This window comes from Paralichthys olivaceus, chromosome 8 (assembly GCF_024713975.1).
Source record: "Paralichthys olivaceus isolate ysfri-2021 chromosome 8, ASM2471397v2, whole genome shotgun sequence".
Lineage (NCBI taxonomy): Eukaryota > Metazoa > Chordata > Actinopteri > Pleuronectiformes > Paralichthyidae > Paralichthys > Paralichthys olivaceus.
The window spans coordinates 7632963-7657351 of record NC_091100.1 but is presented as its reverse complement, the minus strand read 5'-3'; the positions used below and the strand labels follow the sequence as shown (position 1 = coordinate 7657351).

At 40.5% G+C, this 24389-nt stretch overlaps 1 protein-coding gene across 1 annotated transcript; it reads left to right on the top strand.

Moving 5' to 3' along the window:
- The first annotated feature begins 7037 nt into the window (after nt 1–7037).
- smad1 (SMAD family member 1) lies at nt 7038–22780 on the top strand. Its single transcript, XM_020101354.2, has 7 exons — nt 7038–7215; nt 14174–14758; nt 17441–17704; nt 17805–17921; nt 20002–20223; nt 20448–20704; nt 21205–22780. The coding sequence occupies exons 2-7, from the start codon at nt 14359–14361 to the stop codon at nt 21346–21348; spliced, it is 1404 nt and encodes a 467-aa protein (XP_019956913.1). The 5' UTR covers nt 7038–7215; nt 14174–14358; the 3' UTR covers nt 21349–22780.
- Nucleotides 22781–24389: the final 1609 nt, after the last annotated feature.

Genomic DNA, 24389 nt, shown 5'->3' with positions numbered 1-24389 from the left:
TTGCAATTCACAGACTCAAAGCAACACATTCCTCAAACTCTTAAAATGCCACATAGACCCTGAAAACGTGATATTTTCTGTGTGATGATATCCATGAGTAAAGGATAAGACTAGGTCAGAACCTTGTATATGGCTGGACCATGTGTAGTCAATTGAGGACGCAGTTGAATACATCAACCCCCGAATGCCTTTTACATGTGAAGAAAGCAGGAGGTGTACAAAAAATATTTGTTGATAGTTGTTTTTCAATTGTTGAATTCTAAAAATCCTATGAATCAGCTAGGACACAAAGGCGGATACACTGCCTGCAAACACCCCAGATTATGTAATATGTATTTTTTGCATCAATTAATTTTGAAAGAGCATCAGCCAATGGGCAAACAAGCACTCGGCCATGGGGACCAATATTTGTCTCAGTCAGTCAGTCAGCAACAGACATTTACGTTTATAGGGCTGTTGTGGTCCAGACAAAAATAACATGTTGATTTATTTAGACTTAAATTGTATTGAACAATAGGAAGAAAGAAGCCACAATATTCAACACCACAACTGAGTCTAATCCTGTCTGTAGCATTCAATCGTCTGTGTTACAGTGTATTTATACCCCTCACACACACACACACACGTTGGCTAAATCCAGCAGTTTCTACTTTCTGTCCTTGAACACAACGTTCCTTTGAGATAATATAAGATAGCGCTGCATCTCTTCCAGGAAAGAAAAAAGACTCAGAGCCTGAGAAACGTATTACTCATGCATTCAGAATCTGTACATGGTAGTTTGCAGAGCAGTTAAAAAGAAATCTTGGCCCTACATGAACATGAAGCATCGGTCTGGTCATTCTTAGCAATGTTGTCATGACATCTGTACCTGCTCGCGGTGGAGGATTCAGGTCAGAATGAGACTGACTGGTCTCTCATCCTCTGGGATAAATCTACTCTTACTTTTGTAACGTGAACATATTAATTCTTTAAGTGCTTTGGATAAAAGTGTTTTTTTATGTTTTTATGCAGTCAAACCTGACAAAAAGGTGTTTTTTTTTTAAGAAATATGAAGGATTTAATGGAATCCATCAATAAAGGCTCATAGTTTTCACTCGGCTTCATAAGAATCATGTGTTTTCACATCCTCTTATCTTTTATGTCTACTTTAGGACTGGGTCCACTTCTATGGATTCCCTTACATCGCACCACCATGTTTCTACAGAAGCGCAGAACAGACAAATCAAAGGCCGGCACTCGAGAGGGACCTTTGCATATTTACATTACCCCAGGGCCTATGTAGATTCTCCTGCATGCTCGGACAGGGAGTGTTAGGCGAGGGGTATTCAGTTGGTTGCACCTTCATATAGATGCCACTAAATCCTCCACACTGAACCTCAAACATATGCAACGGCTTGCTTATCAGGTACCAGTGAGCCTTTGCTCAGCAGCTGAGCTCAGAGGAATTTTCAAACGTGCAACATGTCAAGCACAGAATCATCAATCAAAGGGGAGTGGACACCAATCCTTTTCAAGGCGAGGCAGAATACTTGCGGGCAATTCTGTCTCAAACTTCACTTGACTTACACGTCTTTTTGAAACGAATGGGAATTTACAGAAACACAGGTGGTACCTTCAAACAAAGTATGCGACTGTAACTCAGGAGGTAGAGCTGGTTGTCTGCATGCCAAAGTGTCCTTGGGCAAGACGCTGATTCCTAAATTGCCCCCGATGGCTGTGCTGACAGTGTGTAAATAATGTGTGATAGAAAAAGTGCAGCGTGTAGGAGCACTGTATGAATGTGGGATGTTCTGTAAAGTCAGAAAAATGCTATATGCATTTAGCATTTAGGGAACAAATTCAGCCATTTAGTGCATATATAACAAAGCCTTTAACTGTCCACCTGTATAGAGAGGAACAGGTGGCTGAGATACAGGTGCACCGCTATGTGTCCACTCAGAGACGAGCGTCCGCAGTTGGTTGAAGTTCAACGTGTCACCACCCCGGCATGCTTTGACTGACAGCTGTGCCATCCAGAGTTAATGTCCCATCTAACAAGTGACTGTGACAGCTGCCGTCAGACACGTCCCCTCCCCAACACTGGAAAACCCTCTACTCACTAAACCATGGGAGGGGGGGGGGAGCCAGGCAGACGCTCTTTGCTGTGGGGGAACAGAATTGTGTTTGTGAAGGGGGGGACAATCAATCAAAAGTGTCAGATAAGGCTTATGTCTGCTGAGCATGTAACTTATTAATTTTCCGTCACTGCATGACATAGATGTATAAAATGACAAAGAAGTGCGCTGTAAGCAAAAGTAGCGCCATCCTCTGATTGGTACATCCTCTGTCTCTGAGCGATGGAGGTAGACGAGGTAAACCAACAAGCCCCTGGAGACAGTATTCAAATATTACCACCGCCAACATTATTTCTAGAAGGACTTGCTGAAAGCTGTGCCAAAAGAGCCGCCCGTTTGAAATGTGAGCTTCCATGGTGGACTGCCGCCACGCCTCACATTGCTGCAAAAAACTTGACAGTCCTGCCAAGAGCCCTCGCATGGCAAAGGCGAACTGCATGCGTGAAGGAGTGTCGCCTAAACACGCGTGTCAGTCATCATCAAGCATTTCAACCCCGTGCTAATTCATGGAAGTCTCATGGTGCTAATGTTGTAATCAATCCTAACCCACCAGTCCGCTCTGCCACAGTCTGGTTAGAGACAGGCAACCCGCCAAGGTTTCTAAATGGCTCTGGCTGAGCGTTAACCCTTACCCTCATACCTCACTCTAATACTCTTTCATACCTGTATCTGTGTGTTCAGTGTGTCTCAGACCAAATTGAGTCAGTCCAGCAACCCCTTCGTTTTCAGTCTGTATGCTAAGTTAAGCAAATGAAGCTAGCTGCTTTTAGGGTTTGTATTTATTATTTATGTCAATTAACTCACAGGAGGAAAATGAATTTCCCAAAAAATCAAACTATTTCTTCAGCATTATAGCTGTTTGTACTTTATTACTTCTGCAACGGAGGTTATGTTTTTGTCGTTTGTCTGTCTATCAGTTAGCAGAATCACCACTAATCCACTAATTTGAATGTGAAAGGATGAAACCATTACATTTTGCGGCACAGCCAGATTCGGTAGGGGATCCAGGGTTTCAAATTTATTTATTTATTTATTATTTATTTATAATTTTGGGGCGGATAGGGATGAATGTGCAGATCCAAGCATACACCTTCTTTAACGTGACAAGAGGGTGTTAGCCTTAACAGAGGTATGTGTTCTCCTTCTAGGTGTTACTGTAGTGCAGTGCTCATTTTCAAAAGGTTGTATTATCCATTACATCTCTCCATGTCTTTTTATGGTTTTGATTCACACTCACCTCCTTCAGCACTTATCTCTGCTCATGAAGTAACATATACTGGAAGTGAGTCGGCCTTTTCTCTTCCCCATCAGTGGTCGGTGTCTTGCTGTGTGATGGCTCAACAATGGGGGTTGTCTTCTGAGTGCATCCACATTCAGTTCTTACTATAACAGAACAAAACTGATCTGAGGATGGGAAATAAAATAAACCTTTGGGTCTGTCTGAGCAGTGTTACTGATGTAATTCTTTATACCAGGATGTCAATATTCCACATAGAAGATATAGCCAGTATCAGCCGGTAGAGGCATTACGAGAAAGAGTGACTCTTTGTTCAAACGTAAGCGTCTTCACCACTGATATAACAACAATATGTACATAAACGAGGTATATTAGCAAAGGTAATTGATTTTCATTGTTATTGGTCACATAATCTGAATCCCAACTGCTCCATTAGTGAGTTTGTGTGACGCCAAGTGTAATTTGCTTCGTTTTATCCACGTTAAAGATGCAAATGTTTGAATTATCTGTTGCACTGACACCCTCCTGCCAAGTGATGCAATCCACCATGACACTGATTGGAGGTTTCAGGGGGTTAGGGCCGGTGGGGGTGTGTACACAGAAAAATACAACTGCTTAATCTTTCAATTTTACATTGCAAGATACTAAATTATTCTGAGGTCATTCCCTATGATTCTGTGTTAAATTGGCAGGAGTTTATATTGTGCAACTGAAATATATTTTATAGGTTAATTCCATTTATTGGGCTTTATGATTATAAACCCACCAGAATTCAATTCAACTTTACATCACTTTGACTGAGACCGAGGCTCCAACATCCTAGTGAATGTTTTACTTTCAGTTTTCATTTCACTCTCATTTTCATTCTGATCAGATTATATAGACTCAATACATCTGGAGCAAACCTGAGACTTTTGTGTCTGCTGAGGGTCCAGGGCCGCTGGGAAGATGTCTGCTTCCCTCCTCAGCTGCTGATCAAAAATACATGAATGTGAATATTGATTATTTGATTGATTGATTGATTGATTGGCTGTTATAATGAGATATGATGCCATAAAGCCTGAGGAGCTGCTTCTCCACAGCAAAACTGTTGTACTGTAAATGTTTGTGGTCTAATGAATGTGCAGCTGCCTATTGTCTGCATGTGTGTGTGTATCCTTACAACTAAAACACTTTGATCATCATCATCTTCATCACCTTCTCTCTCTTCTCTCTCTCTTCTCTCTCTCTCTCTCTCTCTCTCTCTCTCTCTCTCTCTCTCCTCGCTCTGTTTTGTCAGATTTATTCACGTGCAGCGCGCTCCCCCTTTGCTCAGACATTCTGTCGCCAGCGGCGTGACGTCACCTGCGCCGGGCGCCTCCTCCGCTCTGAGCGGTTTCCCTCCGCCGGTCCTCAAGATAATCTAGTCCCTCTGCACCGCGGCGACCCTGAACTTGACTAACGAACTTAAACCCTGAAAACTCTTATCATTAAATACATGAGAATATTTCTGTCAAATAATTCTGTCATTTGACTGAAATATTTCATTTATAATGTATCAAGTAATCAGAGTACGGCTGAGGTAATGAACACTACTACTACTACGACTACTGATAATGATAATAATTATTATTATTATGATGATAATAATAATAATAATGATGACAACAACAACAACAACAACAATTAGCATCATAATAATAATCCTGCAAAAAACATAAAAATGTTTTTTGCTGTATGTTACTAAATGGTATTTTTTGATGCTTCTGGAAATTATGTGGCAACTATTTTGATTTAGAGAAAAAAAATGTTTTTCTCTTTTTCAAGCAATAATGCAAAAAAAAATAAAAAAAAAGTTATGCCCCCTGAAATGTGAGGATATGATGCTTTTTGTCTTTCATGATAGTACAGTAAACATTTGGTCTGCAGGTCAGATAAATAAGACTGGTAATAATCTTAACCCATCCCAGTAGCTTGTGGTTTGTTGATTGTGGGGATGTAACAGGCATATTACATCCCCACAACAGGTTTTATATGCCAAATAATTGATTGATTGATTGACTGATTGATTGATTAACTGACTAAGAAAATAATAGGCTGATTACTAATAAAAACAATGATAATGAGTTGCAGCCATGCTTGTATGGCATTTTTTCTGGAGTATCTTTTATTCGTGAAATCAGTTTGACTTTGACTCACTGCTCTGTGATCACTTTTTCTGTGACAGGGAATCCACCTCTTCATTTCTGCTCTGATCAGATATCACAAACTGTTCTGAGCTCTTCCGATATGGACTGAACTCACTTCTAAGGAAAAGACACTTCATGTCCTCTGCTGCTGCTGCACCGCCTCACTGCTATTTTCATGCACTTTCATGCAATATTAATGACATGATCTGAAGACCTGTTGGAAGTTGCACTCTTGACATTGCAAAAATTACACATCCACCAGATGAAAGACCTGCATCAGTCCCGTACTTATACCTTGTTCTTGCACATGTTTGTTCTCCTGACATAACATAAATAATTGTGCTTATCGTGTCACAACCAAAGCAGAGGGGGAACTGAGAGGCAGCGGTTCAGGCCTTCACTTCAGATAAACCTCCATCAGTTTAATTTACTGCAAGAGCTACTGGCTTGCATGTTTGAAGAGGAAGATATGATACATTTAGTGAGAAGAGAAAGAGGAAGAATTTCTCTATTATGGCCAATTTACGGTTCATACTGTTTTCTAGTGATTTATGTTACGCCCCCGTTAAAGGGGATTTTTGTTGTATTTGAACAGGCCCTTGGTCCAAGGGAGTTCTAAATCGAAATGTCATATTCATATATGTGCAACACTGTTAATGTACGTTTTTTTTGTTGTTATTATTATTTAGTTTACATTGCTCATATCTCTATTTTTTGTAGATAACTGTATTTATGTTGTATTTGTTTTGCTTATTTATAACCTTTTACTGAGTGTATTTTCACAATTTCCTCAGTAAACCTCTCCGTAGGGGCACTAATAAAGAATCTTATCTTATCATAATCTTTCTGTATTCATTTTTTTGTTGTTATTGAATTTTTTTTTGTTATTGAATTTGAAGAGGTTTTCATTGAGTGGGAGTTTAAAATCACATTAGGAAAAACTGATATCATATCTCATCTTATTGTGTCTTATCTTATCGAATCATATCCCGAAGGTGATTTCTGTTGAATTTGAAGAGGTACAAAGTGTGTGGCAGTTTAAAAACAGATGAGAAAAACTCCACTGATATCTTATTTAGTCTTTTCTTCTTATCTTATCTTTTCTTCTTATTTTATTTTGTCTTATCTTATCTTATTAGAGGTGTTTTTCACTGAATTTGAAGCGTTGCTCGATAAGTGAGAGTTACTGATAGAAAACCGTCTAATTAAACCATTATTTCACATTTTGCATGGGTGTTCTGTGGGATCCTCTGAGGTGAATTTCTGTCTCTCCCTCCTAAACAAGCCCATTTTCACCCCCACTTCAAAGACCAAGTTTGCAGCAACAAATTAAGCCAAGAGACAAACTCTCTGTCTAAACTAACGAGATGAAAATAAAGAGCTGGCATCAGCCCTCACTTATATAAACCACTTGCACTGGCTGGGTGAAGAAGATGCTGCATGTGTGAAAAGTAGGTCTTGTTATTGTCGGGGGAGGGCTGGCTGCAGCCCCGCGGCGTGATACTGGCGCTCGGGCGTAGGGTGAGGCGGCTCCGCGACTCACTGACGCCAGGGAGCGAGAGAGAGAGAGAGAGAGAGAAAGAGAGAGAGAGGGAAGGAGAGCATAGAGGAGGACGGGTTCAGAGAGAGAGAGAGTGAGAGAGAGCGAGAAGGAGGGAGGGAGAGAGCTGCAGTAAAAGAAAGAAAGAAAGAAAAGGTACGTTAAACTTCTGTCTTTTAAATCTGCTAAATGAAAAGTTTCGCCGTGTGTGATTCCGCCGGGGATAAGCGTTTGTACGAAAAGTAGATCCCCAACGGTGATGACCTCCACAACTTCAAACTTTTTTCTTTCTCTTTCATTTCCTCACGATGTCAAAGTGTGGCTGTAACGTGTCAAAACAAATCTATACAAGATGTGAACCAATGTGGAAAACAACAGAGCTGCAGATGGAGAGCAAGGCATGCTGGCTTCCTGTATATGTAGAATAAACTGAATTAACTGTGCTGAAATCACTCTAAACCTCACGTCAATACAAACTATGTTGAGTTTTTTGCAGGAAATACATTTTATTCTGTTGTTTCTAAACCCACAGTGTAAAGCTACTGGGTTATACAGTGATTTATTTGTGTTTATTGATGATTCAGTGCTGATCAATTGTGAAAATAGCCCATCACAACCTCCCATGGCTCAATATCATGTCTTCATGTTGCTTGATTTGTAGGTGCAAGTGTCTAAAATCAAACAATATAGAACTGATAATGATTAAGAAGCAGCAAATCCTCATGTTTCAGAAGCAAGAAACTGTATATTTGTTGCATTCTAGCTTAAAAATGACTTAAATGCTTAAAAAAGTCATAAAATCTGTCAGTGAGTTAACAATTAATCGACTAATCCTTTAATTTCTTCACTATATAAGATAGTAATAGTGGTAAACATGGTTTTAGGTTTAAGCTCCATGATATGGATTGATGGGTGGGCTTTTTGTAACATACACTTATTATTTCATACCACTAAATGACCTTAATGAATAAATAGGAGTACGTGTAGTATAATACCCCACACCCACACATGCCATGCTTTCATATCATCTAGTCGTCCTCACTTCTTCTGGCGGCTGCAGACTGGCAGTGCTTCAGACGACATGTGTCCCGTGTGTGTTTTTAGTTATGTCAATGTGTTTATGAATGTGTGTGTCTGCCTGTGTGTAAGTGTTTATGTGTGAGAGGCTAGAAAGAGGCAGGGCAAGAGAGAGAGAGAGCAAGAGAGAGAGACAAACGGCAGCTAAGGCTAGATCTCCTGATGTTATTGAAGATGACATATCAGATTACCCAAAGGACAGGAATTTGTCCTTGTCCGTGATTTACTTCCAATTGTTTTATCATCCTGCATTTCTCAAGGTACGCAGCTTTAAACTCGGTTTGAAAAATGGAACAAATTGTGTTTTTAAAAGATTGAAATCAGGGTGAAGGCTTTTAAATAAATGGAAATGCAGCTATGATGGACTTTATGAGCTTTGTTTCCTTTTTTATGCAAACAAAACATAGCATAACAATTCTATTTGTTTTGTCTATCTATCTATCTATCTATCTATCTATCTATCTATCCATCTAGCTCTCTCTCATCAAGCAAAAAAACTACTCGACTACAAGGTGTAAATATAGGTTAGCAGCATTCCTATGTCCTTAGAGTCAGTCACAACAGTAGTGAACAATGTCCTCCTGTGTGTCTGTGCCGTCAGGACAACATAGCCTGCCATGTGTCGGGGGTGAGGTGTCCACCCTAACACAACACTAACCCAACACTGAGTGCCAAGCATGGTTGAGATAGCTGCTTGAGACCCCATGTGTTTGCTAGTTATGTCTACAGTCATGTGTGGACGAGTGTGACTGGTGCATGAAGAATCTGATCCCAGTTCAGCCCCCTCTCCAAGGCTTTACCATACTGACCACTGTGTTTTCACCCACTTATAATATAATGTCATTTTTACAAGGCCAGCGCTGTGTAAGTTTAAGGTCAGTGTCATGTGTGGTCACTCATAGTCGCAACACCTCATGTCTTACTGTTGTTATTTCAAGCTTTGCTCAGACAAAAGGCAAAGGTCAACTTTATGTCACATCAGAATTTTTTCAACAAAAAGGGTAAAATAGTGAGGAGTTCCATTTCACCACAAAGACACTTAATACCATTGGTTGGCAGAGACATACTACTGCAAGTTGGTCTTTTGGTTCAACTGTACAATCTCTCAGTATTTACATGTTTTGCTCACAATTTAAAAAAAATAAAAAAATCCATCAGAAAAATGGGGAGGATCAAAAATGGTAAAATTCTATAAGCTAACATCAAACGTCTTCATATACAAACTGTCTGAATGAAGAGCAACATGCTCATCACAGTGTCCGTGCTCAAAGTGATGTTCTGCAATGATCAAATACAGAACAGTGTACAAGTTGCTGACAGTTTTGACCTGTAGATCAACCATATTCTGTCAAATTTGTTAAAGGTAAGGGGCTGAAAAGATATTGCTTTATTATCTGGTATAATCAGGACTCGTTTCAGAATTTTAGACCTTTTAACTCTTGTTTGTACCTCGTGAGTCAGGTTTTTTTCATGGGTACAGTTTTCTGTACTGTAGCTGCTTGTCTTTGGATGCTTCAATAACTCCGAGGTGAATTGCCATGATTTGTATTTGTGAGAAAGCACACATTGCATCCTTGTAGTGTCACTATTCACTCAGTAATGACCCTTGAAGGCACTTACTCCAGAAGTGCTCAGTGAAGAGAGGAGATATATGAGTCTCTCTCCAAAACACTCTCCGTCTTAGATCTCAGGCTTTGCCGTCACTCTCTTCCCCCCTTTCTCTCTCTCTCTCTCTGCACCATGCCCCCTTTCCTTCCCTCTCTTTCTCTCTTTATCTATCACTCTCTCTCTTCCTGCACTCCTCTGTTTATAGCCAGTGACTCCATTGAGCGGAGGCTAATGGAGGCCCAATCCAGGACCCTGCTGATAAATAATGTAGCTTCTTTATAATGCCCCATCCCCAGGGAGGGTCCAGAGAGCATCATTACTGCCTCCTCATCCTACACAGCCCAGGCCTAAATTGATTAACAGACACTGGAGCAGTGCAAAATGATCCATGGGACTAGTGTAGTGGCTAACAGCTCGCACCAGGTGGGTCAAAGCCTCCGCCTGTCAGTGTCGCATGATCCCACTCGGTGCTCCCATTAGCCCCAGCCTCTGCCTGATGGGCGAACTGATGGCCATAACAAGCTACAACTAACACAATAGAGACCGTAGCTCCGACTCAGCTTCAGGGAATGTCAGTGGGTTTTATGGAGCTCTTGTGTAAATGATGGCGTTCAGGCATTTGTGTGACTGACCGGGTTAAACACGGGTGATTAGAGACGACAATGTATTACAAACCGATATTCAATAAAAAAGAAAAATGCATGTTGATTGTATCAACAACATCTTATAATTAGGAAAAGGAATTTGTAAGAAATCTACAGAAAATCAAACAATAATTTAGATAATTGAATTTGAGCAGAAACGAGTGATTGATCAGACAATTAGAAACTATTATGATGGATAAATAGATATAATCTTGTAAAGTCTGACGCTGGGATTTGTTCTAAGATTTATATATCATTATATCTTAATACTCTTGGTGGGGATAAACATTTTCAGTTTCAGCTCCTCACTAGTGTTAGTGTAGTTGTTGATTTTCTTTGCCTGATATGACTCATTAAAACGTGAATATTGTTGGCTTTTTGTAAAGCACTTTGTAACAAGTAAAGTGCTATATAAATCAAGTTTATTTTTATATTATTATAAAATAAGGCATTTGAAAAGACCAACAAAACTATCAGTTTGTCACCTTGGGCTCTGGGAAGTTGTTAGGGGATTTTTCCTGGTTACTCATTTATCCCCAAAACATTATTTCTAAATGAATGTACTGTGAAAATAATCATGAAGAGAGATTTTAAGAGGAGTCACTAACCAAATCTGCCATTTTAGAGGGATTCATTTCTGCAAATCAAAGCTTTGTTGATGGGTTTAAGGACAAGGAAAATCATGTGCCAGAAAATACCTTCAGCCATAAATAATAGCACAAAAAATATGGCAACAGGAATGGATCAGGTGCACTTGAAAGTCAGTTCACAGAAATAACTTTAGATTCAGTAAATTTCTTCCTTGAAGAATGTGGTGAATGGATTGTTTTCTTATCTTTGCTATAAAGAGAAATCAGCAAACATTAACTCAATACCACACTAAATCAGAAGTGAGATAAATTAGCATTTTAACTATAATTATGAGAGAAACCAAATAAGTGTGAGAATCAAGAAGAATGTTCAATTATGAGCTTTTTTGCAGGAACTTTGTTTGATTAAATCTATTCAGCATAAGTTTTGACTGACAAGTGTCAAAACAGCCTCCATGGGAATCGTTTAGAAAGCTGGTACCCAAATCATGTTCATGTCTGGCAAACATCCCAGTCTATACATAGGTATAGGAACAGGGAGGTAAAATGGCCCCTTTATATTTTGACTGTCCAACTCTAAACTAGCATTGTCCAAAGACGCGGAACAAAACCATATCAGACCCTTTAAATAAGCATGTGGTCAGGACACCAGTCAGATAGTTGTGACTGTCAATATCCAAGTAGTATGGTCTCCAGCTGCAGCCGAACGACAGAAGAGTATTGTGAACAGAACTTTCTGGAGTGTTACATCTGACACGGATTAAAGCGTCTTTGTGCAGCGAGGCCTGAACTTGTGCTGATATAGCTGACTGTCACTGAGAGGCCATCAAAGCTGCTCTGTGGCTGAGAGTGGATCAAAACGACTCCCTCAGTGTGTGGGTGGTGACCCTGGTATAAACGTGGTGTTTTATTGTGATGCTCCACATTCAGCTCTGAAGTACATGTTTTGCTTTGTGTGAAGATGTGTTGAATCAGTTTTCCACTGTGTGGAAATGTTGTCATTGCGTAATAAAGTCCTGACAACACCAGTGGAACTGTTTACACTGGACATTTTACATACACGCAAAGATGTGTTTGACTTGAATGTTGGCAGTTTAACTCGAAGGGTTTATTTGTAGGTGTGTGTGTGTTTGCGTGGATTAGAAGTGTTACCTCCAAATCCTTCAACAAACATAGTTTGCAGTTTAAATCGTTAGTTGATAATTTTATCAGGTTCACTGATAAGGAGCTTCTGCTTTTGACACCAAATCCTCCACCATGTCGCTGATCAGATGTGACTCTGCTGCTGCACAAAGCCGGCACTCTCAGTTTGAAAATTGAACTATTTGGGTTTTATTAAAAATATCAACTAAACGGCTGGTGGACACATCCAATCAGAACAACATGTGGAGTAGGTGACACTGAAAACTTCAGTTTGCATTATTGACAAGCTATTACCAAGTTAAACAGACAAACCATGACAAAATGATAAAAGCTGACTTTGCATTTGCTATGATGTCGTGAGAGATGGTGATGAAGATGACTCATAAGTGTTGCCTTTATAACATCCCAAATAAAGGAAGAGTTTGAAAAAAAGTTTCAAGCAACATCACAGACATTCAGCCACTTCAGTGACTGAACATTTCTGACCCATTCTCTTCTGCTTTAACTTTTTCACAAAAAGGAAATGTAAGAGAAAGGTCTGATAATGGAACTTTCTGTCTCACCCCACACCTGTTGAAAAACTGCTGCGTTCAGCAAGAGGAAGATGACAGACATGATGACGTTACTACAAAGCCTGTTTCCAGTCAGTGTGGTTGGGCAGTTGTAAGTGTCCACACGCTCTTTGTAAACAGCACCTGTGCTCATCAAACTCCCCTGTTTGTCAGTATGATGCGCTCTACAAATACAGTCGCTGACAAAGATAGAAATTGTCATTCATCCCATAATCTGAAAGGGCCAAGAATAACTGCAGAGCAGTCTTAATGATGTATTTGTTCCTGCTCATTGGAAATCCAATATACTGCAGGCTTTACTGTCAGAGAGTGATGCATCCTCTCCCGTGAGTCATTACGGATAAAAGGTGGTGGATCTCTGACAAGCTGTTTATTTGATTCTGGGACTACATCTGGACATTTATGTGCAGCCAAACCACAACCATAACTTTGTTTTGTCCCCCTAATTGAATTAAGGAAAAAAACATGAAAAGATGGTGGAACTGGAAGAGCTCCTTTTTAAAAGCTAGACTGCGTGCACCTCCTGGCTACTGAATTGCTCCCGTGGGACCATAGTGAATGGGCACATTTATCCTGGGCTCCACGTGCACATCCTTTTTATTGTCCCACACTTTGCCAGATTCCTGCTCATTGTGTTTGTTGGTGGGTGATGTTAAAGCTTCAGAGGACATTTGCCTCAGCAGGGTGCTCTTCTTATCTCATGTAAGCTTTGACTTACCAAGTCAAACTTGCAATGTATTTCCTTCATGATTGTATATCCAGTTTTATATCACAGCATTAATGTGTATCTATTAAAAAATTAAAAGAATTTAGTTTTTCATATTTGATTTTCATTTTTAAGCAGAAATATCAAAGATTTGTATCTCAAATATAATATTTGGATGGATTGTTTGTTGTCTTAATAAGCAGGTTTTTTTTAAATTATGGCTGACATCTTTCAATTCAGATTTTATTTGCATAGGGCCACATCATAGTATACATTATCTCAAGGCACTTTTTTAGCTGCTGGTTGATTTGAGCTTCCATGTATTTATCTTAACTCTCCAGAGAGTGAATCAGGCGTTAAACCTGCAGGTCTAATTCCCATAAGTTGTGTAGGCTGCAGACTGGATGTGAAACCTCTTTGCTGTAAATGACTTATTGAGTGGTGGTAATGTGACAAGCCATACGGACAGGAAGCTATCTGCAGAATGTCTGGTCGGGACTGATGTTCACAGGAGGGTGTCTGTTGTGACTCCTCTGCCATTTTCCCAGAAGCCAATGACTGACGTGGCTGTAACAGCTATAACCGACATCATCGCCTCAGAGGTTTTTCCGGTGAGACATCAGAGCCAGTGAGGTAAAAGGAGAAGGGGTCAGTGTTCGCCACAGCTGCAGGAACTTTGTGAGAGAAAGGATGCAGCCAGTTGACTTGGTCTGCAGAGTTTTGACGGACATGTTTGCTCAAAGATGCTAACGTACCTCTCCTTTTTTCTTCTAGAAAGTGGCTGTGAAGAGGATCTGATCTCCGCCTTGGAAGTTGAGGATTATCTTAAACTGCACGAAAACAAAAGACTAAATTAAAGAAATTGTCATCTCTTGTCTTCTGAGACTGGACTGTCCCCCTTCACTGTTCACACCCCCTTTTGGACTGAAGGGAGGGAGGAGGAGGGTGGCTTGTCCATCATGAATGTCACCTCGCTCTTCTCCTTCACTGGCCCAGCCGTCAAACAGCTGCTGGGTTGGAAGCAGGGAGACGAGGAAGAGAAATGGGCAGAAAAGGCGGTGGAAGCTTTGGTTAAGAAACTGAAAAAGAAGAAGGGAGCCATGGAGGAGCTGGAGAGGGCTCTCAGCTGCCCCGGTCAGCCCAGTAACTGTGTGACAATCCCCCGTTCCCTGGACGGACGGCTGCAGGTGTCCCACAGGAAAGGTCTGCCGCATGTCATCTACTGTCGGGTGTGGCGCTGGCCCGACTTACAGTCCCACCATGAGCTGAAGGCCCTGGAGTGCTGCGAGTACCCCTTTGGCTCCAAACAGAAAGATGTGTGCATCAACCCATACCACTACAAACGAGTGGACAGTCCAGGTGAGTTAAACATTACTGAAAAAAGAAGGGTTTGAACCCTTATCGTGCTGATGATGAGATTAAGCGAATCAGCCATTACAGATCTGATACACCTTAAATACAGATTCTATGACCATGTTAGTACTATTACACATGACCTCATGTTACCCTACATTAAAAACTAACTAAGATATTCTTTTATTTATAATTTTTTTATTCTATTTTGAATTAGGTGAAAAAGAGAATATTGAATCACAAATATGTACCATATGATTAAGGTTTCAGATTCAGTATCAGGAGAGTTGCAGCAGTTGAAGGATCATTTTATTCGTGGAAACTCAAACCAAATCAAATTAAACTGAATTAAAAGACTTGACATATTTCCATGAAAAATGAGGGAACAAATGAAAGGCAACGCACAAAAGTCCAATATCAATTCTAATCAAACAAATACCAGAGAGAAATCAATGAGAAAGAAACCCTCTAAGAAAGGGCCTTAGTTCTTTGGACAGGTTTGGACAGACTTGAATGTAAACATGGTGGATCAAACTGTATTTGGAAGAAAGTGAGGATGAGCTGACGAGATACAAACTGCTGTGTGCAGGGTGATGTGAAGTGTGTAAAGGAACGTGTGTGTGTGTGTGTGTGTGTGTGTGTGTGTGTGTGTGTGTGTGTGTGTGTGTGGAGCAGGAAATTCCATCTGGGGCAGAATGAGGGCTTTGTTTTGAACCCCCCCTTTTTACTTTTAGGCACACATGTAGACACACACACTCTCATACTTGCACCACGTTACTAGAACAAGGACACACACATGCACACACACATTCGCACACGACTGCATGCACAGTTTCTCTCAGGATGGCTGGAACAGGAAGTTGGCCACCCACACACAATGGGAGGAAAAAGTCGTTGCCTGCCTCGCACACTTTTTGTTTTAGCAGCGGGTGGAAGACGGGGGGCTAAGGTGATTCAACCCAAGAGCACCTGTCTGTCCACACTCCCCCTCCTCCCCTTCCTTCTTAATGCCACCCGCCAACACACACACACACACACACACACACACACACACACACACGCACACACACACACACACACACATCCTGTCAATCTCCCTTCACCAAACACCACAGCTGTCCGCCTGCTCCACATATAACCTTTGCAATAAACTGCTTCGTTGATGCTCGGTCCATTGCAGCACACATGGTCTACCTGCAGGAACACTGACAGCAAGCGCAGGCCTCGTCTAAAATTTCGGCACCAGCTTTATTTATCTACGCAGGTATTTATAGACACAAGTGGAGTGTATCTCTGTGGTTTGTACTGCACCTGAATAGCCCTCACATCAGCCAGGATACTTAACCTAAGTGATGAATTCCTCGCCTCACAATGTCTTTTCTGAGAAGAAACCTGAGAGTCTGGGCCAAATACTGCTGGCTCAGTCCAACAGGCCGGAAGCTGACATTTAAAAAAATGCAGGGACATCTGCGCTCAGAATGTTGAGTCATGAAATGTCCCAGAAATGTATTTATGATCTTGGATTGGAATAACTAAATTCTTAATGAATTTGCTTGTAAAAGGTTTTGCATGTCTCTGTTTGTGCACCATTTCTACACTGCTGATACGATGAGTTTATTCATCCAGTGGGTCGACATAGCAGAGGATTTTAAAATCTCCCAAGGATCAGCAACTCCTCGGATTCATAATCAATTTAGGCAGAGCTACAGATGGTAATATACTGATATAGAAGGATTATATCTAAGTGGTCTTTATACAACTAACCATTCCCACTTCTCACCCTGAATGTGTGTTCTTGTTCTGTGTAACTTTGGTGAGTGGGTATGATCTCCTGTGACAATTTTAATTGTCAGAATCAGGCCCAGCAAGTTTAAGAGAAGTGCTGAACTGTAAATCAGTTGAAAAGACTTGAAAGTCATTTAAAACAGTTTTTATGTCCAAATTAAGTGAATAAGAAGAGTTCTTTGTATTTGTTATTGCAGCAGCTCTTCTGGTTCAGGAAGCTGAGGATCATGGGTGATATAAACTGCTGAGATGTGTTTCAATCAGGTGATTGGGACTTCACAGTCAGAGCGTCAGTCTAAGGATTGACAGACTTTGTTTTCTCTATATATGAAAACCACTTGATGCTTGGACACAGAACCCAACAGAGTTAGTCCCCACGTGTGACTGCAGAGGGCACTGTTGCTCAGTAAAAGTATCATAGTGTTGCTTTAATCAGGAAAGACAGGGCTTCAAATGAGATAAAGGATAAGAGACGAGGGTCGTCTTTTTTTTATAAAAGCCATTGAACAGTTGAACATATGTTCAGTTACAACTCTAGTTCGGTTTGATCTGATATAAACTTAATTAAAAAATGGTTTACTTTATAATTGGAACTACATGCATCAGAGTTATGATTGGGTAATAAATACTACTGCATCAACAGTTAGTTGACAACATTGCCTGCGGTGACCTGACATACCCTGTGTGGTCAGAGAGACAGCTGGTTTAAACAGCGTGACGACTGACACATTTAGATTCAGTATATAAACTGTATATCATAGAGCAAGAGCTTTAAAAGCCGTCTGTATCACATGGGTGTTTTGTTTACTTATTAGTCCATACATCTTCAACGGATTTCTAAATTTAAACCTCCTACTCACTGGAAATCATATTTCATATTTTTACGTCTGCCTTCCTCCTCAGTGCTGCCGCCTGTGTTGGTGCCGAGGAACAGTGAGTTCAACGCCAAGCATACGATGCTGCCTCGCTTCCGCAATCCTCTACAGCAGAATGAGCCACACATGCCCCAGAATGCCACCTTCCCAGAGTCCTTTGCTCAGGCCAACACAATGACTTTCCCGCAATCGCCGGTAAACAGCTACCCAAACTCACCAGGAAGTGGCAGCAGCAACACCTTCCCTCATTCACCATCCAGCTCCGACCCCGGCAGTCCGTTCCAGATGCCAGGTTAGATACAGCAGGAGATTATACACTCATCTTCCTTGTCCTCTGTAGTAAAACACAACAGAAGCTCATTTCCTTTTGTTCTGCCCCCTTCTTGATGCAGAGACTCCCCCTCCTGCCTACATGCCTCCAGAGGAGCAGATGACTCAGGAGTGTCCCCAGCCTATGGACACCAACCTCTTGGCTCCACCCTTGCCCGTAGAGAGTAACAACCGGCCAGGTAACCATGGGAGTTGCTATCTCTCTCTGACTCTCTTTCACACTCACACATACCCATCCTTGTGTTCACACATTGCAAACATAAAACTGTCTGCACCTGCTTGCCTTGATCTGCAGGTGCAAACATTTCTGGGAAATCTGGTTGTTTTAAAAAAAAAAAAAAGTGGTCAAACTCCAAATACAAAAAAAGAAAGAAAAACTTCAGTGGGGTTGTTAGGGCCACATTCTGTCAGATAAAACTTGAACAGCGTGCGGAAAGGGATCTGTGTAGTTTACAGTGAGGCTTTGTCTGCGGGTGCGAACCCAGGGGAAGTTCAAAGAATCAGCAAACGAAGCAGTTTTATGAGACCCATAAAACCAGAGCTTATGTCACCTCTGCTGGTGGTAATGACTTGAAACTCGTTAACGATTAAGAGTCACTAATTACATCCAACTTCCAGATCTGAAATGTGGTGCAATAATTGCCGCTATCACGACTTTGTGGTTTTACCTTTATGGCATTGGGCAGACACATCTGAGAACTACGTTCATGAAGTTGTAATAGACCATGCCATGCACATGTAATGGGATCCAGACATTTGATTTGAAGGAAAATTCTGTTGTTTTTTAGTATTGGCCCTAGTTTCTATTGGTTATAATAAGAATATACCCCCTTCATTTACTTCTGAGTCCTGGTTAAATGGTGCCATTTCTAAAAAGACATTTGTTGGGGGAACACATGAGTAGACGGGTTCTAAATTAATCTCCAGGTCAGACAAACAAAAGGCAAATAGGAAAACTATCACTATCGAATGTAATCATCGGACATAGAGGATGCGACTAGCCACAAGGGGGAAATCAAGACGCCTTGGCTTTACTTCTGGGGAGCTGTCATGTCCTTCATGTCATCTTTAATTACAGTCTTTGATTTGACCTAAATTTAGTTACGTGGTTCCCACTTTCTGTTTGTTTCTCTGCATTCCAATATCTGTGAATCTACAAATTGATTGCAGTGCAAATTAAATGTTTTATTTAAGCCTGGAGAGGTAAATAAACACAATCTTAACAGAAATTGTAAAAAACTATTTTGTGTTAAATTTTTTTTATACTTTGGTAATTATTTTGGAAACTCTTGTTTGGATCCAGACCTTAATTAACCTCTGATTTACATAATCAGGCTTTATTGTTGACTTGTTCATATGTCTGATCATACTGGCGGTGTCAGGCCGTGTGGTAGCAGCGTCACCGAGCACAATATTATAGCACTTAAAAACCAAATAAAAAAGAACAATGGACAAAAGGCAAATAAAACCTCAGTTATAACAAACCTAGAATGTTTGATTGTGTAAGTAGATTTGAAGCCGGATGTTTTTCGGAACCTTTGTTTTCCACACCTGACCTACAAAGTGTACTTGTTTTTATTATAATGCACTGGAGGCTGAGAGTTTCAGCACATGGTGACAACAGTAGCGGGAAGAGCTGTTGAAATGTTTGCTGGAAGTGGGAGTACGCAGAGTTTTTTAGTTCTTTTCCACAAGCTGCATCCTGTACAGAGGAGTGGGTCTCGTAGTCCAGTGCTGGGAGGAGGATAGACAAAACACACCTGCTCGCCAGTACCAATCCAAAGAGGAAGTTTGGAAGAAGTACAGTATGTGCTTAGATAAACATGATTTATTCCCCTTCTCTCTCAGAGAGGGTGAGGCCAGCTGGCACTGTCTCGCCCCGAGATACCAGGCACAGAGAGCATGGCCAGGCCCATTGTATCGACTGTTCGCCCTCTCAATAAAAGCTGGCATGCAGGCCACAGACAGTCTGCATGCTTTAGGATGCATCGGCATCGATTTTGGCCACGTAAATGTACACAAGTGTAGCCAGTGAGTCCTATATGTTTATTCAAATTATTGTTACGGGCTACAGGGGACAATTTGGAAGAAATAACGACGCGTAAGATTTACAGCCGAGCCTCTGCTGGGATCAGAGGATCCTGGCAGCTTGTCTGCAAAGAGGAGTCTTAAAAGCACATTAAATGTGTCTGCTTGTGTCTCTGCATGTACAATGTACTCAGCTCATTCTTTTGACCTGTTAATGTGTTTCCTGCTCAGATGTGCAGCCCGTGGCCTATGAGGAGCCCAAGCACTGGTGTTCTATTGTTTACTACGAGCTCAACAATCGTGTCGGAGAGGCGTTCCAGGCTTCCTCCACCAGTGTGCTTGTCGACGGCTTCACAGATCCCTCCAACAACTGCAACCGATTCTGTCTCGGCTTGCTCTCCAACGTCAACCGCAACTCTACCATTGAGAACACCCGGCGGCATATCGGAAAAGGTGCAGCACGCAAACCCCATCAATGACGAGACATTTCCGACAAGACTAAATCAATTAATTGTGTCAATAGGGATGTGGATCTAGACGTGACCTGAACAATAACAACCAATTGAGTGAACATCTTAGTGTATTGATTTCTAGAATGACCACAATGGTGATTAGGATACATTGAATTTGCCGATGACAGCAACACCAACACGTTATCCTCTCCTGCTTCCTCTCAGGTGTCCATCTATATTACGTTGGTGGGGAGGTGTACGCAGAATGTCTGAGTGACAGCAGTATCTTCGTCCAGAGTCGTAACTGTAACTTCCACCACGGCTTCCATCCCACGACTGTGTGTAAGATTCCCAGCGGCTGCAGCCTGAAGATTTTCAATAACCAGGAGTTTGCAGAGCTGCTGGCCCAGTCCGTCAACCACGGCTTCGAGGCTGTTTATGAGCTCACAAAGATGTGTACCATCCGCATGAGCTTCGTGAAGGTAAGCCGGTCAGACAAGGAAAGAGAGCAAACATTTTAATATTCAACTAAATGTATCGTACTAATTATCAGTTGAAATGTATAGTTTTTATGGACAAACAAAAAAATAACTTAACGTAATAATAACAAAGTATTATTATAATAAGTAACATTCATGGTGCAAACAATGAGCATTAATCTTCTGCTGTAAAATAAAATCAGCAACATATGTGTGTTCACTCCTTATTTCTTTCTTGTGAATGTTTTTAACAGTGAAGTGTAGTGAGCAGTTTATTATAAAAACTAAACTTGGATGTTTGGACACATGTCAAGAGGAAGATTGTGTGTCACCAGCACAAGAGGGAAATAAGTTTAAAATGATCTGATCCTTTATTTTTTTTTAGGAAATCCCCACATTCCCACTTGAAAGTCTGAATAATGTGAAATGTGAATTTATTTAAAACATGAGGATGAGTTGTGTCCCCACCCTCAAACTAAACCGTGTGTTTCCATGTGTTCCAGGGCTGGGGAGCAGAGTATCACCGCCAGGATGTGACCAGCACACCCTGCTGGATTGAGATTCACCTGCACGGTCCCCTGCAGTGGTTGGATAAGGTTCTAACCCAGATGGGCTCCCCCCACAACGCTATATCCTCCGTCTCCTAGGCTCCGATGTCCTCACCTGTGGCTGTCCACACCCCAGCATTTTAGTCTAAGTAGCAAGAAAAGGGGCTAGCTGGTCCCAGACTAGTTTGTTTTTCAGTCAACATGTGATAGAGGTTTAGACTAAAACACAGGCTGATCTGGGACCTGTCGGGTTGGACGGGTTGTTAAATGGGTTTGGGTTTGTTCTCTACTTGAAGGACGTCTGAATTGGGCACATTTACAGACTGGGAGAGGGGTGAGTAAAGTGAGCGTGATGCAACTGGAAGATACTTGATCTTTGTGACCAACTGTAATAATTAGACCATCACACTCATCATGACGCAGGAATCCTCCCCGATCTTGCCCCCACACGTCTCTTTTTAAATGTTCTATTATTCTGACTCATAACTAGTTTGCATCTAAATATTCCCTTGAAAAAGAAAATCCAGATACACGTGTGTAGTTAAAATAATTATGGGACATTCCAGGTCACCGAATTTGCAGTTGGCTGCTGTTTTCTGTCTGACTGTAACGAGGTTGACGGGAAATGTACTTACAACGTGTACAGAGTTTGCAGGGACTTGGAGGACGAGTGGAATGACAGAAAAATTTAAGTCATCTCCAGACACAAGAATGCTGTTTCCTCAAAGTCTTCTTATGTAAAGTAAATGAAATCCCATTTCACCAACCATGAAAAATAGTAGGAGGGCAGATTTAAAGGGAGTTTGAGAGTTCAGGGTGGGGTTTAGTGTGGGGCATGGCACTAAAAGGGCATTTCAGACCTAAATGACTCATGTTTAAATGTTGCTCATCTTGTGTTATACTCGTGTTTCAAATGAATTCTAAGGAAAAAAAAGAATAGTGTTTAGATATATTCACTATTAGAATATGTGCTGTGCAGTCTGGTTTTGCAAAGCATAGTTTGGTTAGTGTAGTGTTACACTTTTAAGACTGGTAGCTGAACATCACATGGGGCAGAGGTTAGTTTGTCCTTTGCTGTCCGCTCTGCAGCAAATTCACGATGTGTCAAAAATGGAGTCACATTGAGGACATAAATATTTCAGTGACTGTGCTTCATTCTCTTATTACATTGACTGAGCAGAACTTGTTTAATGACTGTTATGGGAAAATGTTGAGCATTCAAATTTTAATTGTTGACTTGAGGGTTATCGGTATGCCAATATGATTTTTTTTTATAAAATGCAGATTTTGCCATTCAATTCTTTTGTGCTTTCAGCAAATCCTCTTTGCAATTCAACTGTTATACTCTTAACATTCTTTTTGTATTTTTGAACAAGTCTTCTGTTATTTTTTTGTGTGCACTTTTGTTTCTGATTTGTTTTGTTTTTCCTCTTTATGTTTTTGCTCAGTAACGCTCCCAGAAAAGCAGTTTTATTCCATGAATATCAAGTCTCTACTGGAAGAATCAATAAATTTGTTTCATTATTTGCAACTTGCGTGTCTCTTGTATGAACACTGTGTCAGGGCGTGTGTGTGTGTGTGTGCATCAGAGAAGACCTTCAGTCAGGGAGGTACAACAATTACAAGTGCATCTAAAAACCAACTGCACTCTTGTTAAGCATGATTGCATTTCCAGTAGATTTCCATTAGTTTTATGGAACACATTGTGACAGAACTGAATCCTCCAGGAAGCTTCCCTAGGAATCACTGACTGAAAGTGTGGTGTGTGTGTTTCTGCCTGTTGGAGTTTCAGTCGACTGTACATGTGGGTGGTATGGTTGCATGGTGGTTAGCACCGCTGCCTCCCAAGAGTTTGCATGTTTCTCCCAAATTCCACAGATGAACACGTCAGGTGGAGACTGTGAATGTCTGAGTGTCTTTGTGCTTTGCAAGTCTCAGGCCTGTGCTGTACCACTAAATTAATCCAGGGTGTGGGATTATCTAACCTGTTAACAATCACCAGATTCAGAAAATAAATAAAGATATTACTATTGTTTAATCACACTGAAATATATTATTCCAGTTGTCTAGACTTTGAAACACACTTCTAAGGTGATAAAAAAAAAACTGGGCTACAAGTAAATTAATAAATATACTTTTTAAGACTGACACATATTTCTTTTACAGAACAGTCCAAATATTTTTTTTATATATAAAACACATTGTGAAAGTTGAAGCTTCTATGCAAATTATTGGATTCCTGTATTTGTCTATTTATTTAAACTCCACTGCTGTTATACAGGTTCGCCCACTGTTTTATAACCTGTCCAGTGTTAGTCTAAGGTCTAAGAATTTATATTCTTAATAACTAAAACCTTTCAGATTATCCTGAGTCTTAGTTCTTTTAGTTTTTGTTTATTCGATGATCACAGAATCTTAAGACACTGGGATATGAAGATAGATAGACAGATAGATAGATAGATGGATAGATAGATAGATAGATAGATAGACAGATAGAAAGATTCTTTATTCATCCTGAAGGAAATTAAAACATCCAGTGGCAGTAACATACATTGAACATACATTAGACTTGACTTACACATTAGAGTTAACTTATAACACAGTAACCATACGTAGAAATTGGCCTGAGATGAATGTCAATTTAAATGTGAACAGAGGAATTAAGGAAATTAAATTAAATTAAACAATTGAAGCAAAATTTAAACTTTTACAGAGAAATTAAACATTTGCATAGGATTTCAATACATACAGAGGAATTAAACATTTGCATAGGATTTCAATATATACAGAGGAATTAAAAATGTGCAGGAATATCAAATGTTTCCCCATAAAGTTTTATAAAGTGTAGCAGAGGTAGTTCTATAATCAATCAAGTTATATAAACACTGAAGGAGAATGAGAAGTTTTTATTAAATCCACTTTTTAAAGTTTGACTGTTTTCAGGTGGGTTGTGAAAATGAACCTCTGCTGCCCTCTGCCGGTTCAACCTGTCAACTGTCCCCTTCAGATTCTCATTTCATTCACTCAACACTTTTGATAAAATCACTTTAACACCTTCACCTGTCACCATTTTATTTCACACATTTATTCTTGGTTTAAATCCTTAAAATACATTTTTAAATAAAACGGAGCGGAACTGT

Excerpts from the sequence above, each read along its gene's own strand:
- smad1 (XM_020101354.2), top strand. The coding sequence starts at position 14,359 with ATGAATGTCACCTCGCTCTTCTCCTTCACTGGCCCAGCCGTCAAACAG. Across the intron at positions 14,759-17,440 it reads CAAACGAGTGGACAGTCCAG|TGCTGCCGCCTGTGTTGGTG; the intron begins GTGAGTTAAACA and ends CTTCCTCCTCAG. Across the intron at positions 20,705-21,204 it reads TCCGCATGAGCTTCGTGAAG|GGCTGGGGAGCAGAGTATCA; the intron begins GTAAGCCGGTCA and ends CATGTGTTCCAG.